Source organism: Ceratotherium simum, chromosome 13 (genome assembly GCF_057802395.1).
Source record: "Ceratotherium simum simum isolate JZ-2026a chromosome 13, ASM5780239v1, whole genome shotgun sequence".
In the NCBI taxonomy this organism is placed as follows: Eukaryota; Metazoa; Chordata; class Mammalia; order Perissodactyla; family Rhinocerotidae; genus Ceratotherium; species Ceratotherium simum.
Genome location: NC_141912.1, coordinates 35,037,337 through 35,053,343, shown reverse-complemented (window position 1 = coordinate 35,053,343; position 16,007 = coordinate 35,037,337). Strand labels below are relative to the sequence as shown.

General features: G+C 53.4%; 3 protein-coding genes across 4 annotated transcripts; 1 reads left to right on the top strand and 2 right to left on the bottom strand.

The window, feature by feature from the left end:
• The first annotated feature begins 71 nt into the window (after positions 1 to 71).
• On the top strand, positions 72 to 7,895 carry WDR46 (WD repeat domain 46). Its single transcript, XM_004424276.3, has 15 exons — positions 72 to 279; positions 378 to 590; positions 707 to 787; positions 932 to 1,044; positions 1,169 to 1,256; positions 1,396 to 1,457; positions 1,724 to 1,828; positions 1,914 to 2,064; positions 2,197 to 2,332; positions 2,511 to 2,610; positions 6,427 to 6,740; positions 6,890 to 6,984; positions 7,150 to 7,245; positions 7,396 to 7,509; positions 7,621 to 7,895. The coding sequence occupies exons 1-15, from the start codon at positions 211 to 213 to the stop codon at positions 7,720 to 7,722; spliced, it is 1,839 nt and encodes a 612-aa protein (XP_004424333.1). The 5' UTR covers positions 72 to 210; the 3' UTR covers positions 7,723 to 7,895.
• Positions 2,943 to 10,482, bottom strand: B3GALT4 (beta-1,3-galactosyltransferase 4). 2 transcript variants are annotated; one of them, XR_015554098.1, is made up of 3 exons: positions 9,801 to 10,482; positions 7,121 to 9,618; positions 2,943 to 6,243 (listed from the first exon to the last, which is right to left on the bottom strand). XR_015554098.1 is itself a non-coding variant. In XM_087438445.1 (2 exons), the coding sequence occupies exon 2, from the start codon at positions 9,593 to 9,595 to the stop codon at positions 8,441 to 8,443; it is 1,155 nt and encodes a 384-aa protein (XP_087294571.1). In that variant the 5' UTR covers positions 9,596 to 9,618; positions 9,801 to 10,482; the 3' UTR covers positions 2,943 to 8,440. The 2 variants fall into 2 exon arrangements, 1 of the variants encoding a protein (XP_087294571.1); XM_087438445.1 differs by having other exon boundaries at positions 2,943 to 9,618.
• Positions 10,483 to 10,591: 109 nt separating this feature from the next.
• Positions 10,592 to 15,851, bottom strand: RPS18 (ribosomal protein S18). Its single transcript, XM_087438446.1, has 6 exons — positions 15,795 to 15,851; positions 15,273 to 15,371; positions 11,232 to 11,318; positions 11,051 to 11,152; positions 10,842 to 10,933; positions 10,592 to 10,708 (listed from the first exon to the last, which is right to left on the bottom strand). The coding sequence occupies exons 1-6, from the start codon at positions 15,849 to 15,851 to the stop codon at positions 10,633 to 10,635; spliced, it is 513 nt and encodes a 170-aa protein (XP_087294572.1). The 3' UTR covers positions 10,592 to 10,632.
• Positions 15,852 to 16,007: the final 156 nt, after the last annotated feature.

Below are 16,007 nucleotides of genomic sequence, written 5' to 3'. Positions count from 1 at the left end.
ACTTGGGCAAAACCTGCCGCTCTGGTGGGCGAGGGCGAGGCTGCCCCGCACCTCCCTGAGGAGCGCGCCCTCACTCAAGATGGCGCCTGGGAGGCTTCAGACCCGGTGTGTGCTGATTGGATGACGGCCAGAGGACTTCCGGGAGTTTTCAAGCGCACTGTTGGACAGCTGAGAGAAGTTTGCACGTGGGTCGTGGTTCAGGTGGGCTAGATGGAGACGGCCCCCAAGCCAGGAAGGGGTGTCCCGCCCAAGAAGGACAAACTTCAGGCAAAGAAGAAGGTAGAGACCTCCCTGGGGTGAAAGGGAAATTTTTAACTGCGGGGTCGGAGGGGCGGGGCGCGGGCAGCGGAGTATCAGGGATCCTGATCTGCCGGTAGAAACCGCGGCGATACTGGGAGGAAGAGACCACTCCGACAGCTGCCGCAGCCTCTCCAGGCCCCCCTCAGAACAAGAAGAGGAATCGAGAGCTCCGCCCCCAGAGGCTAAAGAATAATTACATCACAAAGAAGTCTCGGATCTCCAAGAAGCCCCAGGTCCCGAAGAAACCCCGAGAACGGAGGAATCCGGAGCCTCAGCGGAGCTTGTCCGGGGTGAGCCTGGGACCGGATCGGGTGGCGGGGCAAGTCGCCTTGGGCTTTGAGGTTGCGAGGGTTGGGGTTAACCCGAGCCTCGAGCCTGTCTGTTATTTGCCTCCTCCCTGCCCCAGGCGCAGGATCCATTTCCAGGCCCCGCCCCCGTGCCTGTGGAGGTGGCTCAGAAGTTCTGTCGCATTGACAAATCCAAAAAGGTGAGGACCAGCCGGGGAGGGGGCGGGGGTTGCAAGCAGGGAGTGACTGGGTGAGATGAGTGGAGGCGGGACCAGGTGGCTGTCTTGTGACTCCACATATTTGCTGGTTCTTCTCGCGCTTCTCTACCACCAACGATGTTATAGCTGCCACATTCTAAGTCCAAAACCCGAAGCCGAGTTGAGGTGGCTGAAGCTGAGGAAGAGGAGATAAGTGTCAAAGCTGCTCGTTCTGAGCTGCTGCTTGCTGAGGAACCTGGGTAAGTGGACCCTAATGTGGGCCTCCCCAGCCCCCGCTTTATGGCACTCTCCTTTCTCCTTTTTATGTTGGTACACCCACTTCATATTAGGAAGCTTTGCTGCAACCTTACCACTCACTTGCAGGTTTCTGGAAGGGGAGGATGGGGAGGACACGGCAAAGATACGCCAGGCCGACATCGTGGAGGCTGTGGACATTGCAAGTGCAGCCAAGGTGAGCCTGAGGATGGAAAAGGGGCCAGTGAGTTGATTGGTGGAGCAGAGCAAGATGGACATGGGGACTAGAAGAGGGAATTACTGAAGGGAGCCAGCTCTTCATGATCCTTTTTCTTTTTTGCTCTTCCCTTTCCCAGCATTTTGACTTGAACTTGAGACAGTTTGGACCCTACAGGCTGAATTACTCTCGAACTGGGAGGTAAGGTTGAATTCCAGTGACTCTGGAACTAGGACATAGCGGTGTCTCTTTATCACGTCAGCCAAGCCTACCTCAGCCACACCAGCGTATGTCTGGGGTGTTGAGTGGGGAGGGTCCTGTGATTTGCTTGCATGTGAGAGAGAGCCTGTGTAGCAACATCTCTTCTCTCACCTGGAGAGGAGGAGCTGGCGTGGGGCAGACCTCAAAAGGTCTGAGTCAGGGTGCTCCCCTGCATTGACACCGTGCCTGTACCCCACCTCCAACAGACACCTGGCTTTTGGAGGGCGCCGGGGTCATGTGGCCGCACTTGACTGGGTGACAAAGAAGCTCATGTGTGAGATCAACGTCATGGAGGCCGTGCGGGACATCCGGTCAGTGGGGTGAGACAGCCCATCCCTGACTGAGTGACAGCCCGTGACGCCCTTTCCCACTGAACCACTCCTCCCGTCCTCCCAGGTTTCTGCATTCGGAGGCACTGCTTGCTGTTGCTCAGAACCGCTGGCTTCACATCTACGACAACCAGGGCATCGAGCTCCACTGCATCCGCCGCTGTGACCGAGTCACGCGGCTTGAGTTCCTGCCCTTCCACTTCCTCCTGGCCACAGCTGTGAGTGGCTGTGGAGCACAGGGACCTGGTGGCAGCCCTGGAGAAGACTGCCCCTCCCCTGGGACCACAGTGGGGGGAGGACAGAGGGCAATCACGACTCATTCTCTTCCTCTCTTTCTCTCTCTCTCATAGTCAGAGACAGGGTTTCTGACCTACCTGGACGTGTCAGTGGGAAAGATCGTGGCAGCTCTGAATGCTCGGGCTGGACGGCTCGACGTCATAACTCAGAACCCTTCCAATGCCGTCATCCATCTTGGACACAGCAATGGTGCGTCCCTGGCTGGGCTTTGACTCCCCGACCATGGTGACTTGCTTTTTTCTATACTGTACTTCGTGAGTACTTACCTCCCGCTCTTGTTACCTCTTGGCCTTGAGTCCCCATTTTCTCAGGTTTAATCACCTCAGCGCCCTGTTAGTAACTTCAGCTCTTCTCCTCTGATGTCCAGGTACTGTGTCCTTATGGAGTCCAGCTGTGAAGGAGCCACTGGCGAAGATTCTCTGTCACCGTGGTGGGGTCCGGGCTGTGGCAGTAGATTCTACAGGCACGTAAGTCACTTGTTTGGGGGTCACAGCTGGGAAGAAAGGCATAGAGTCAATGTGTCTTTAGGAGCACAGACTCTGCAGCCAGCTGCCTGGGTTTAAATCCTGCTGTTACCACTGACCAGCCGTGTAAGTGTGGGCACGTTACACAACCTCTCTGTGCCACACTCTCCTCACCCTGGGAGTGAGGACATGAGTGTCTAGCTCAGCACATTTTTCCTGTAGAGTCAGGTAGTAAATATTTTAGGCTTTGCTGGTCAAGAGGCAAAATCGAGGGTATTATGTAGGTACTTAAGTAACAACAGAGACAACAAAGCACAAATTTTTAAGCAATGAAATTCAAAATATAATAATTTAATACAAAATCTTTGTAATATAGGTCTACAAATGGGAAGAATTCAATTCCTCTTTTTGAAGATAACATTTTGCTTAATTGAGGTTCATGGTTAGTGTTCCAAATCACCAAACTAAACTGCAAATGTTTGTCTGTTAATGCTCATCTGTAAAGAGATTTTCTATATTTCATCTTTGGAAACATCTTTTCACACAGATAGATGATGAGACAGGTGGTCTGTGAGGTGCTCAAAGTGCTGTCAGTTATAACCATGTCACTGAGACTTGTCATGCGCTGGGCAGCAGTGGGAAGCGATAAGATGCCACACACAGTGTCTGTCTTGACCTCTCTACTGTGCTAGTGTAACGGAGAAGCAGCCACAGAACAAGTAAATGAACAAATGTGGTTGTGTTCCAATAAAACTTTGTGGACACTGAAATTTGAGTTTTGTTTAATTTTCACATCTCAAAATATCCTTCTTTTGATTTTTTCCAACCACTTAAAAATGTAAAAACCAGGGGGGCCGGCCCCATGGCGTAGCAGCTAAGTGCGTGCGCTCCGCTGCTGGCAGCGCGGGTTCGGATCCCGGGCGCGCACCGATGCATCGCTTGTCAGGCCATGCTGTGGCAGGGTCCCATGTAAAGTGGAGGAAGATGGGCACGGATGTTAGCTCAGGGCCAGTCTTCCTCAGCAAAAAGAGGAGGATTGGCATGGGTGTTAGCTCTTGTAGGCTGTTCAGAGATAGGTGGTGCGCGGCTTTATTTGGCTCGTGGGCTGTGGTTTGCCCAGCCCTGGGCTTAGCTCATAGAGCTGTTGTAGGCGTTACAGTGAGGTAAGGCACGTAGAGTTTAGCGTGGTGCGGGGTGAACGGAGTGCACCATGTTTCATCCTCATCCTCAGCGAAGATGATCGTGCTCTTTAGGTCTGGCTGGTGCTGTGAGGGGTGGGGGTGGTGGGTCCACTTTGAATCTCTGCTCTTTCTGAGAGCTTTGGCATTTCCACAGCTCTTCTGATCTGTATGTATCTCTGGATCTGGCAGACTGTTTCCCGTACAAGTTCCCGTGTGTTTTCCTCTAATTCCTTTCATCTGTCAGGCATTCACCAGGCACCTGGTGTGGGCTGGGCTCTACACTGAGGTTCTGGGGGTATAAGGATGAATCGGCCATTAAGCCTGCCCCAGTGTGTTGTTCCATACACTTTATTTACAAAAACAGGTGGCTGTGGTACAGGAATGATTATCCAGGTCACGCACTTAGGTTCTACTCAGTTGTCTTCTGTCACCCCAGACTGCATGCGTCCATCAATGGATAGGTCACCTCTCTCCCAAAGTTCCTCCTTGCCTGCCCCCTTTCTGCCACATTTTCCTGTCACCCACAATATGACTTCTTTGCCACTTCTAGCCTCACAGCCCGTGTTCTTCAGCCATCAGTAATAGCAGGAATCCAAAGCACCATTCACTGAGTGCATTCTGGGTGCCCAGGCTCTGCTACTTGCTTGGGTGGTATCACTTCATGACCACTCACTACCCCCCGTGACATCCTGACTGCTTTTCCCCTCGAGGGTCCTCCAAGTCTGTTCTCTCCATCCTTGCCGTTTCTGCGGACATGCGTGATGCTCACAGCCGGTTTCCAGCCTCCAGTTCTTCCTCCTCCTGGCGTGCCCCGGGTGTGTTGTCAGAATAATCTTTCCCACAAGCTGCTTTCCTTTTACACTGCTGCCCAGGCATCTTCTACATTAGGTATAAACTACATAACTTTATTTTTAAGTTGTTTTTAAAGAAAAACAAGAAAAGGAAAAGCCCAGTGGCCACCAACTTGTGAAAGCCTTCCAGCTGCTCAGACCCCCTTGGCCTCCCACAGTTGTGTCTTGGTGGACAAGTGGTTTGGTTCCGCCCTTTTACTCCATATCTGTGGCAGCCTGGCTCTGGGAGAGTGGGGAGGCCTGTCCCAAGGCTTTCTGCCTTCTGTGGGCCACTGGACCTAAGTAGTTGGCCTTCCCTGGGCCGCCTGGGTCAGCTGCTCCTGTGCCCAGGGCTTAATCAGTTAGTTCACTGAGGTTTGGTCAACGATTGATGCTGAACAGCTCTGGGCCTTGATCTTAGGCACACCCCTGCTTATCTCTGGTTCTCCTCAGAGGCGCCTTAGACAAGCCACAGAGACTCCAGAGATGAGGCTTACTGTCTTCCTCAAGAGGTGTTCTGGGAGCTTGCATTAGGATTGGATTGGGTTCCCAAAGCCGAACTGTTTCTTGCAAGTTTGGTAGCATGATAGTGTGGCCTGAATGCCCATCTGGCCAACGGGCTGGTATCTGCACAGGGGATCCCTGTGTGTAAGGTGGGTGGGTATGGGGTGAGGAGCCAGCATGTGCCCCTGAGTTGTTGGTTCACTGAAGGGTGTGACCCTGTGTCCCAGGAGCCCTCAGTAATTCCTGGTTTGCGCTTATAGCCTTTCCTTCTGGTGGAGCTGGGGCCCTCATTGTCTTGTCAGGAGAAGTATCCAACTGGGCCTCTATTCGGCCCCATCACAGGGCAAGTCTCTGCTCATAGGAACACTTCAGTCCCCTCCTCCTGGGTTCACAGCCAAGGCTAGAAAGAGAATCCTTGACCCTTGGCAAACATACGTCCCCCGGCCTGGCTGGTCCCCTTCAGCCTCCGTCTCTGAGGAAGAACTTGAACATAGATAGAAATTCCAACCTCTGAAGGCAAACAGCTTCTGCGGTGCAGGATTCCTTGGAGGATTTGGTCACCAGCCTTGCCCTCCCTCCTTCCAGGGAAAGAGGGGGCGGGGCAGGGCCCTCTAGCACATGACATCATTAACTCCTAAGGAGGTTTTCTCAGGTCCATGGGTCTTCAACTTGTGTCTTGTCGTGCTGGAGAGCAGTGTTGGGGACCGAGTCCTCAGTCTGACTTTCAAGAGCCCCTGCAATTTGTCCCCTCCTGGTCCTCCTGACCATATTTCCCACCAATCCTGAAAACAAACCTCTGCCTCTGTCTCACTATGTCCACACTCTGATGTTAAGTCATTTGTACCTGCTGTGTCTCTGTTTCTTGTGCTTTCTTGAGAATCCCAATTTTCCCACGAAGTGCTCCCTGCCCCCTGCAGTCTGTCCTTCCCTTCGCCGAGCTGCTCTGCTGCCTGTGCGAGCGGTGGAGCAGTACAGTTAGATACAGATTGTTCCGTCCGTTCTCCCTTTGGTTCACATGTCTTCAGTAGGTAAGAGGACAGACACTAGAGAAACAGGCCTGACTTGAATTCTAGCTCTGCCATTCACCCTGAATTCCTTTCTCTGAGCTTCAGATTCCTTATCTGTAAAAGAGAAATAAAAATAGTACCGAGCTGTGTGATGCTTAACCAAGAAGATGCCTGTGGAATGTTTGTTGTGATGGTAGTGGTTACTAGCATTATTACTCTTTTTCTCCCTAACCAGACTTGATGCCTGGACTTAGCAAGCCCATGCTATGGATTAACTAATTTCCCCTCTCCCCCAAGGCATATGGCCACCTCTGGCCTGGACCACCAGCTGAAGATCTTTGACTTGCGAGGGACGTTCCAGCCTCTGAGCGCTCGGACCCTGCCCCAGGGAGCGGGGCACCTGGCCTTCTCCCAGCGGGGACTTCTGGCTGCAGGAATGAGTGACGTGGTTAACATATGGGCAGGGCCGGGCAAGGCCAGCCCACCCTCCCTGGAGCAGCCCTACCTCACCCACCGGCTCTCAGGCCCTGTGAACAGCCTTCAGTTCTGCCCCTTTGAAGATGTGCTGGGGGTGGGGCACAATGGGGGCATCACCAGCATGCTGGTCCCTGGTGAGTGAGCCAGGGGGTGGGGCTCAAAGTGAATGAACTCTGGGTGGCAGTTTGAGTGAGCCCGAGACAGCCAAGAGCAAAGGGCTTGGTCGGCGGGAGTTGCTGGACTGGTTTCCTATTTATGGCGGCCTGCTCCTCCCTCTCTCCAGGGGCTGCTGAGCCCAACTTTGATGGCCTGGAGAGTAACCCATACAGGAGCCGGAAGCAGCGCCAGGAATGGGAGGTGAAGGCCCTCCTGGAGAAGGTGAGGATGTGCCGCATGCGGTCTGGGACTGGGAAGTAGGGACAGCTCCCTGTGCTGGGGGTCTTGGGAAGAGTGGGACTCAACAGCCTCCCTGAATTCTTTCCCTCTTTGGGGTCACCCTCCTGCAGCTCCTTACCCATTCCTCTCCTTCTCTGACACCTCCAGGTACCTGCAGAGCTCATTTGTCTGGATCCACGGGCCCTGGCAGAGGTTGATGTCATCTCTTTGGAGCAGGAAAAGAAGGAGCGGATAGAGAGGCTGGTACGGAACAGGCCCCTGAGTGCTCAGGCCCTCCTCACCCCCACATCCTCTCCCTACCATGTCCCCAGAAGTGCGGCGCAGCAGGTGGGTGCTGTCACAGTTCTCTGCCTCTAAGGCTGTTAGAGATTTCACTCCTGTCCTCTCCCTCAGGGCTATGACCCCGAGGCCAAGGCTCCCTTCCAGCCAAAGCCAAAACAGAAGGGCCGAAGCTCGACAGCGAGCCTGGTGAAGAGGAAGAGGAAGGTCATGGATGAGGAACACCGGGTAAATGAGCACTGGGGGGTGGGCAGGCCTCCCATGGGCTGCACCCTCCTGCCTGTGCCTCTGGTCTTGCCAGCCTGCCACTTCTCACCTTGCCCCGGTCTCCCCCCACAGGAAAAAGTCCGGCAGAGCCTTGAGCAGCAGCCACAGAGGCAAGAGAAGAAAGCCATGCCCCTGGGGTCCCGGCCATCTGCCCTGGACAGATTTGTGCGCTGAGCCAGGCTGCAGGGTGGCTGGGATCAACAGTCTCTCCCCAAGATCGCCTGTGGGGAAATGACCCTGTTCCCTGGAGTGAGGAGGGGGTAGTGTGCCCCTTCCCCAACTGGGGGTGGACAGCTGGCTCCTGGGGTGGGTTGGTATTAAAGAAGGTGTTTTTTTTGGATAATGTGTCTGGATCGTCCTGTGGATCTGTCCCCCCCCCCCCCCAGCAGGGGGCTCCTCTAGGATCTGAGGGTTATGGTGGCTTGCCTCTACCCCCGCCCCATATCTTGTAGTCGCTGTGGCCTTAGCCTTGCTCTTTAGGGACCTTCCTCCTCAGAGAGGCTGTCCTCTCTCTTGTCCCATGTCCCTGGAGATGTCCTTCCCATCCAGCAGGGTTTGGCAGTCTCTAGGCTCCCAGGTTTGTGTTCAGGGACTCCTGGGGAGGACCACACTGCACTCGAAGAGATAGAGAGACAAGTTTATTGAGGGGCTCGTGCCACCCCAGCATTGTTTTGCTCTTTCTTCCTGATGACCATCTTTGGGGCCGGCAGGCCAGGCCTCTAGGTTTTTCCTGTATCCCTCAGTCTTCAGTGACAGACTGACGATCTGCTATGGGGAAACTGATCAGCTGCAGCCACTCAGGGCCCCTGCCTTGGGCCTGGGAGAGAGAAGGTCGTAGGGGTGGTGGCTGAACCCCCAGCTCCGCACTCCTCTCCTGTGGTCCCTGGCACTCTCAGCTGTGAAGCCAGGCTATCACCCGACACCGCAGGAGGCCCAGGACTCCCTGGAGCCAGGAGCAGAAGGGTGCAGTCCTTTCCCCATCAGAGCCGCCCACCAGCGTCCAGGCTGCTTGCATCTTCCAGGGGTCCAACCTGTGGGATGTCAGCAGGAACTTCCCATAGCAGCACCGGTCCAGGGGGTAGTGGGTGGCACCAGCCAGCTTGACACAGTGGGTTGGAGTGAGGCCTCCTCTTCGGGCACTTACCCCCACAAAGACATCCTCCAGTGGCAGAGGGGGTGCCCGACTGGCCACCTTCAGGATGAGCTGCACAGCGGAAGCTGACAACACATACCCTGTGCCAGAGGCATAGGGTGGAAAGGGGCCCCATGTGGGAGGCCACTGCTCGTCTGATATCCGGTGCTTGCCCCCTGGGGTCCGAGAGGGGTGCACCCACCAGTGCACACGTCCCAGGTACAAAAGAGGCACTGGCTGGCTCCCCAGGGTGGGGCCGCCTCCTTCCCACTCTTCATGTCCGACCTCAGTGCCTTTCTGGGGCTCCACGCCCATCTCCCATTGTTCCCAACGGCCCCCTCGGCGGACCAGCTCTGATACCAGTTCGGGGACGTTGACAAACACATCATCGTCGGTCTTGAGGATGTAGCGGGCCATGGGGCAGTGTTTGTCAGCCCAGTTCAGCCCGCTGAGGGTCTTGAGGGTAAGGTTTCGGTAGGAGTCCTGGAAGGCCGCCTGCAAGATGTCCCCATGGGCCGCTGACTCCAGTGCCAGGTTGTTCTCGTGGGAGCCCCCGGCGGAATGCCGCCAGCTCGGCTCTCCCAGCAGAAAGAGAGTCCGAACCCTGAGCCCTCGGGCCTCGCGCAGCCCGCCCCACGAGGCCCGAATGGCGTTTCTTTGGTTCAGGTTCTCCGGGGCCGTGCAGACCAGGATTAGCAGGAAGGGAGGGACGCCGGGCCCACCGCACGCCTCCTCGTTGGGGATTAAGAGGCGGGGCAAGGCCAGGGGCGGTCCGGGGGAAGCCGGGGCTGGGAGCAGGGAGGCGAGCGAGAGGCTCAGCAGCTCCTCCCCGATGCCCGAGGGCCCAAAGAGGGTCCAGACAATCACCAGCAGCAGGGCGGCAAGGAGAAGGCGCCGGAAGAGGCTGAGGGGCATGGTGTGGTGCAGTCAGAGCGGACCTGGAGGGAAAGATGGAGGGCAGTTAGAGGGCGGAGAGCCCAGCTCTCTGCGGCCTGGGTCGCTAACCGGCCCCGCCTGGGATGCGGCGGGCGGAACGCGCGCCCGGTCCCAGCGCCGGAAGGTGCCGAGACGCGGGAGGCGGCGCGGCCGGGGAGCACGGGTGGAGCTGCGGGGAGGTTACCTTGTCGCCGCGGCCGCCCGAAAGCTCGGCTCCAAGGCTGGCTGATCGCTGCCGCACCAGCCGCGCTCTCCCCTCCGGCGGCGCCGGCTGGGCCCCGCCCCTTTCTCGGCGAGAGGGTGGCGCCGCGCGTCCACTGCATCCCGCCGGAAACTTCGCAGCAGCGCGGAGCGGCGGAAGTAGCGCGGCGTGGCAGTCGGCTCTTTTCCCAGGACGGGCGGCAGGGAGAGAATTGGACCAGTACGCCTTGGCGGCAGCGGGCGACCACCAACGCTGTGCATCCAGACAGGCAGGGCCCTCGCCAACCACGCACGTGTTCCATCTCCCGGCTGCGGAGCCCAGCTCTTCCGGGTCACAGAATCAGCGCTCAGTTAGAGGACTTGATCTGTACCAGCATCGCCCCAACTTTCGAACCTCCGGACTAGGCACAGGCCCCCATCTTTTAGAGACCTAGGGTAGCCAAGACTTGCAAATACACCAGCGTCTACTGGCTAGGCTCAGCCACCCACACACCACTCTGCCGCACCAAGCCCAGGGGATTTGGTCATCTTGAAACCGTGCAACCTGCTCCATCTTCCTCATACCTCAGAGGGTGGGGCACCACTAGGTGAAGGGCTGCTTCTGGCAGGGTGGGGCGTGGCAACACTACTGCTTTAACCAAGAGCAAAGACACTGATTGGGCAGCTGAGGGGGAACATCAGCGGAGAGAGGGGAAAGATGAACAGGGCCCAGAGTGATAGCATTCCCCATCACTGTCCCCAGAAGAATGGAGAGAACCACAAAGAAGGAAGCCATAGGTGTATAAACTATTTATTAACAGACAAAGCCTACAGATTTATTTCTTCTTGGACACACCCACAGTGCGGCCACGGCGGCCTGTGGTCTTGGTGTGCTGGCCTCGGACACGAAGTCTGCAGGTGAGAAAAGAAAAGGGTCACAGGTCATATACAACACAAAGAAAAGGTGGGGAGAGAAAATGGAGCCAGAGAAATCTCTGAGTCTTAGGGGCGGGCAGGCAGGATGAGACTCCCCACCCCTACTCACCCCCAGAAGTGGCGCAGCCCTCTGTGGGCCCGAATCTTCTTCAGTCGCTCCAGGTCTTCACGGAGCTTATTGTCCAGACCATTGGCCAGGACCTGGATTTGGAAGAGAAAGTGAGAGATGTGTTTTACCCCCTGACCTCCTATGACCGCCCAATTCCAGCTGGACACCCCGCCTTCCATTTCTCTAACGTCTCCCATCTCAATACACACCTGGCTGTATTTTCCATCCTTCACATCCTTCTGTCTGTTCAAGAACCAGTCTGGGATCTTGTACTGGCGTGGATTCTGCATAATGGTGATCACACGTTCCACCTGGCAGGCAAGAGAAGGGTCAGATCCAGATGCCCCCCTTCCGAGGTAGGCCCAACCCACACCCCCTTCCTTGTCTCACCTCATCCTCAGTGAGCTCTCCTGCCCTCTTGGTGAGGTCGATGTCTGCTTTCCTCAACACCACGTGAGCATATCTTCGCCCCACGCCCTGAGGAGAGGTTTTGGAATTGGGTTTGAGTCTGATTTTTCTGATTTCCTTTATAGCCCCTACTCCAATCAAAAGCATAGAAAGGTAGGGCCTGCAATAACCTAGTGCTTTATACTTTCCGGATTGCCCCTGCCCCGCCCACTTTTCCAGATATGAAGCCTAACCATTACACAGAAAGGAGAAAAAGTTTTGTTCAGGGGCAGGGCTGGACCATGAACAGATAGCTGATAGCCCCTTGAAAGCAGAATCTTTTCTTTTTTTCACAATGCCCAGCATACGCAGTTGTCAATAAATGCTAGCTGCTAGACACTGCAGCAGCACAGAAGAGGGGTACCTTTCAATTTCCTGCTGGAGGACAAAGGGCCTGGCTCTCGAAGCTGATGCAGCATCAAAGCAGCAACCCTTTTAACAGGGTTGAGCAAGGGGTAGGATTGTCAATGGCTCAGGGTCTTTAAGCCTCATGATTCTTTGGTCAGATCACCACATCCCCAGGACCCAAGTTTTCCAAGATCACAAACGATTTTGTTAGTGCCTGGAGATGACCAGGCCCTTGGGAGCTAACTGCCCAAATCAAACTCAAAGGAAACTAATGCTTACACTAGTGGCATCGTATCGACACCAGCACTGTTACTCTTTGCCACCGAACTCATGAACCAAAGAGATTTGGACAGTGAAGGATGGTGTGCTGGGTTTAAGTGTCCCTACCCCCCTATATATGTCCACCCGGAAACTCAGAATGTGAACTTGTTTGGAAATAGAATCTTTACAAATATAATTAGTTAAAATGAGGTCGTACTGGATTAGAGTGTACCCTAAATCCAGTGTCCTTACAATAAAACGAGAGGACACACAAGACACAAAGAGAAGGCCACGTGGTAACAGAGGCAAGAGACTGGAGTGATGCAGCTCCAAGACAAGGACACCAAGGAGTGCTGGCAGCCGCCAGAGAAGAGGTGAGATGGATTCCTCGAGCCTTCAGAGCAGCATGGCCCTGCTCACACCTTGACTTGCGATGTGTGGCCTCCAGCACTGAGAGAACAAGTTTCTGTTGTTTTAAGCTAACAAGTCTACGGTAACTTGTTCTAAGAGCCCCAGTAAACTAAAACAGATGGTACTTCCTAGAAATAAGAATGTGACCTAGGAAATCAAATTATCAGGAGGTAGATTCAGAAGAGATTAGGGTCTAAGTCTCCCTCAAATTTAAATATTTACAAAAGTAATACTATGTCAGAAATACATCCTTTAAAACGAGTGGATGGGGAAGGGTGTAGATGAAACAAGATTTCTAATTTTTAGCTAGATGATACATCCATGGCGCCAATAATTCTCTTCCCTCTACTCTTTTTTTTTTTTTTTTTTAAATTTTATTTATTTCCCCCCTCAAAGCCCCAGTCCGTGGTTGTATGTCATAGCTGCACATCCTTGTAGTTGCTGTATGTGGGACGCGGCCTCAGCATGGCCGGAGAAGCAGTGCATTGGTGCGCGCCCAGGATCCGAACCCGGGCCGCCAGCAGCGGAGCGCACGCACTTAACCACTAAGCCACGGAGCCGGCCCCCCTCTACTCTTGAATGTTTCAAATTTTCCACCAGCAACTGTTTTAAAAGTTGCTGTCAAACTAAGATTTTGAAAGTCCTGTTTACTGACTCCAGAGATTGGCTGGACAATTTCCTAAGTTAGATCCCCAGATCCACTGTTCTCTGCCCCAAGAACACTCCTGTTCTCTCCATCCAGAAGAGTGCACTACAGGGAACCATCACTTTCTCATCTTCATAGTCCAAGGGTCTGGAACATATAACAGTAGAGTTGATACCAACTTAATATTACTCTTGGAGTATTTAGAGCACTGTTACTCATGGGGGCACTGGCACTTTGGCAGGACACGAATTCCTTATAAACAAGGCCAGCAGGTATGATGTTCCAGTCATTGTGACCAACACCAAGCCCCTCCTCCCATGTTTCCAAATAATCCACAGATGGCAGTTACTACACTGATTTAGAGAAAGGGCAGAAGACCAGCCAGCCTTAAAGAATACTCATAGCAAAGCCTGTAAGTGGAAACAAAACAATGAGGAAGAGATCACGGCATAGAATAATCTTGCAGGATCTGTATTACCTCTACAAAACGCCCTCTTCTGCTTGGGTCAACTTCCACTCCATTCTTCACCCTTCCCTGGCCAATTAACCTTGCTTACCACTTCTTTAATCACATCTTTTCAGGAATCCCCTCCCCACACTCAGCCACCACCCCCAACTTTCTTCCAATTTCCAAGTATTATCTCCCATACCACATCCTTAACAAAAGACCACCTCTACACTTTAGTTCTCTCACCAGAGGAAGAGCTTGCTGCAACTGCTGGCTCTCCAGGTAATCAGCAAAAACCTCAGTACTCATCTATCTCTAGGAATAACCTTTCCCAGTGAAAAGCAGGGCATCAGGATGCCAAGAGTCTTCTTATCACAGTGCTCATTAAGTACCTGCAACTGCTCTGACAAAATTGTTTTAAGTTCACTACAGAGGTTATGATGTTTAATTAAACTAACAAATACAAAACCAGTTAATTTCAAAGAGGTAGAGAGGAAGGACTTAACAGAAGCATCCTATTAACCATGCTCATCTTTTAGATTCACTATCTCACTTAGGCCTCACAGCAACCCTTGAAAAAGGTACTGTATTTTCCATGGCCTTACTAGTTTCAGAATTACAGAAGGACGCAATCTCCTTATACACCATTTAAGAGCAAATGAAAAGGGCCAGCCCAGTGGCTCAAGCGATTAAGTGCGCACGCTCCATTGCTGCGGCCCGGGGTTCGCCGGTTCGGATCCCGGCACGCACCAACACATTGCTCTGGCAAGCCATGCTGCGGCAGCATCCCATAGAAGGTGGAGGAAGATGGGCACGGATGTTAAGCCAGGGCCAGTCTTCCTCAGCAAAAAAAGAGGATTGGCAGACGTTAGCACAGGGCTGATCTCCTCACACACACACAAAACAAATGAAAGCTATGCTTCCTGCAGTACATAATGAAAAATTAAGAAAATCTAATCAATGTTGTAAGTCAAAGCTGCGATTTAGTTTTAAATTAACTTACCTATAAAATAGTTATCATGGTTTCCTCTAAATTCTTTGAAACCAGGCAACAGTATCCCTAGTAACATCCACTCCCTAACACTGCATGAGCACCTATCATGCACCAGACGTTGGGGATTCTTCACAAGACAGGCCGATCCCCACCCCCACTGGTAGGAGAGGAAGACATTCAACCATTTCCACAACTAATCACACCTATTTGGGGGGGGTAGATAGAATAATGTCTCCATCTGGAAGGCCAGGAGTTCACTAGGTTGGTGAAGGGAGATCCAACCTTGCACTCAACCAACTTAATTCATGCAACAAGCCAAGTACTGGTTCCTGTTTCTGAAAGGGGTACGACTTGCACCTCTAGCATCTGAGTCAACATCCTGCTCCTGATTTAGTGACCCCCTCTCACCTCCCAAATATACGTTTCTTCACACTTGGAATCTGTTGGCATTTCTACTCACCCCTCAAAATGTACAATTATTCAATTTCCAGGGCATATAAATTTCACAGGAAGGATTACGGGTGTGATGGGGGGCGGGGCAGAAATCTAGAATGGACCTCACAAGCTGATTGATGGCTCACGGTCCAGGAAAATTTTAGCAAATTCAGGTAGAACACCAAATCTACTCCCCATCCCCTAGGTGGAATATTTTGGCTTGACCTGAGACTATTCCCTGGCTTTCATACTTACCTTTTAGGGTAAACGTGGTATGGGTTTAAGGGATTTAGTCACTCACTCATCCAGTCTCTTTTTTTTTTTTAACCCAATAGCCGAGGGGATCTGGTTGGGGCTTATGTTTCCTCTACCCTGCCTCACTAAGACTTAGGTCCTAACAACCCGTTTCACTTATATTGTCTAGTTCTTACCCTGCTTTACCTTAATGGCAGTGATGGCAAAGGCTATTTTCCGCCGCCCATCGATGTTGGTGTTGAGTACTCGCAAAATGTGCTGGAACTTCTCAGGGATCACTAGAGACTGACAGAAATTTGGGGAGAAATCAGACACCGTGAACTACCACCAAACCGTAACCTCAAACAGGAGCGTTACGCTTGTCACACTGGGGGCCACGACTGCCCTTCAGGTTTTCACAACATAGCCAACTGCAGTCCTGCAGACAGCAGGATCACGAAGTGCTCAGGCTGGGGAAAATGCAACCTCTGGGAAGGGGCAAGTCTCCTGCCCGATCCCAAAAGTACTCTGAACGGCGGAGGCCGGAGGTCCCCATACACGCCCAAACTTTTCGCGGCTTCCGAGCGCCCGTGGAGGGACTCTTCCTCTGGCCCCACTCCCCAAAACTGGACGTCTTTAGGCGTCCCTTCCCAGGGGCACGATCCAAGGCTCCGCGCAGAAAGCTGCAGACCCCCAGAATAGGCCGTTCTCGGGCCCCCGATAGCAGACCTTCCCAACCCCGGTTCCGATGTCGCCGGATCCCCGCACGGATTCCAGTCTTACCATGGCAGCAGACCTAGCGGCGGCGTGTAGGCCTCCTGTGGAAGAGAGAACGGAAGTGACGTAAAAGCCTTATATAGTGACCAGGCGGAAGAGGCGGAGCGATCTTGGTACAGCGCTTCCGGAAACTGCTTGTGCGCGAGCAAACGCGACTTCTGCGAG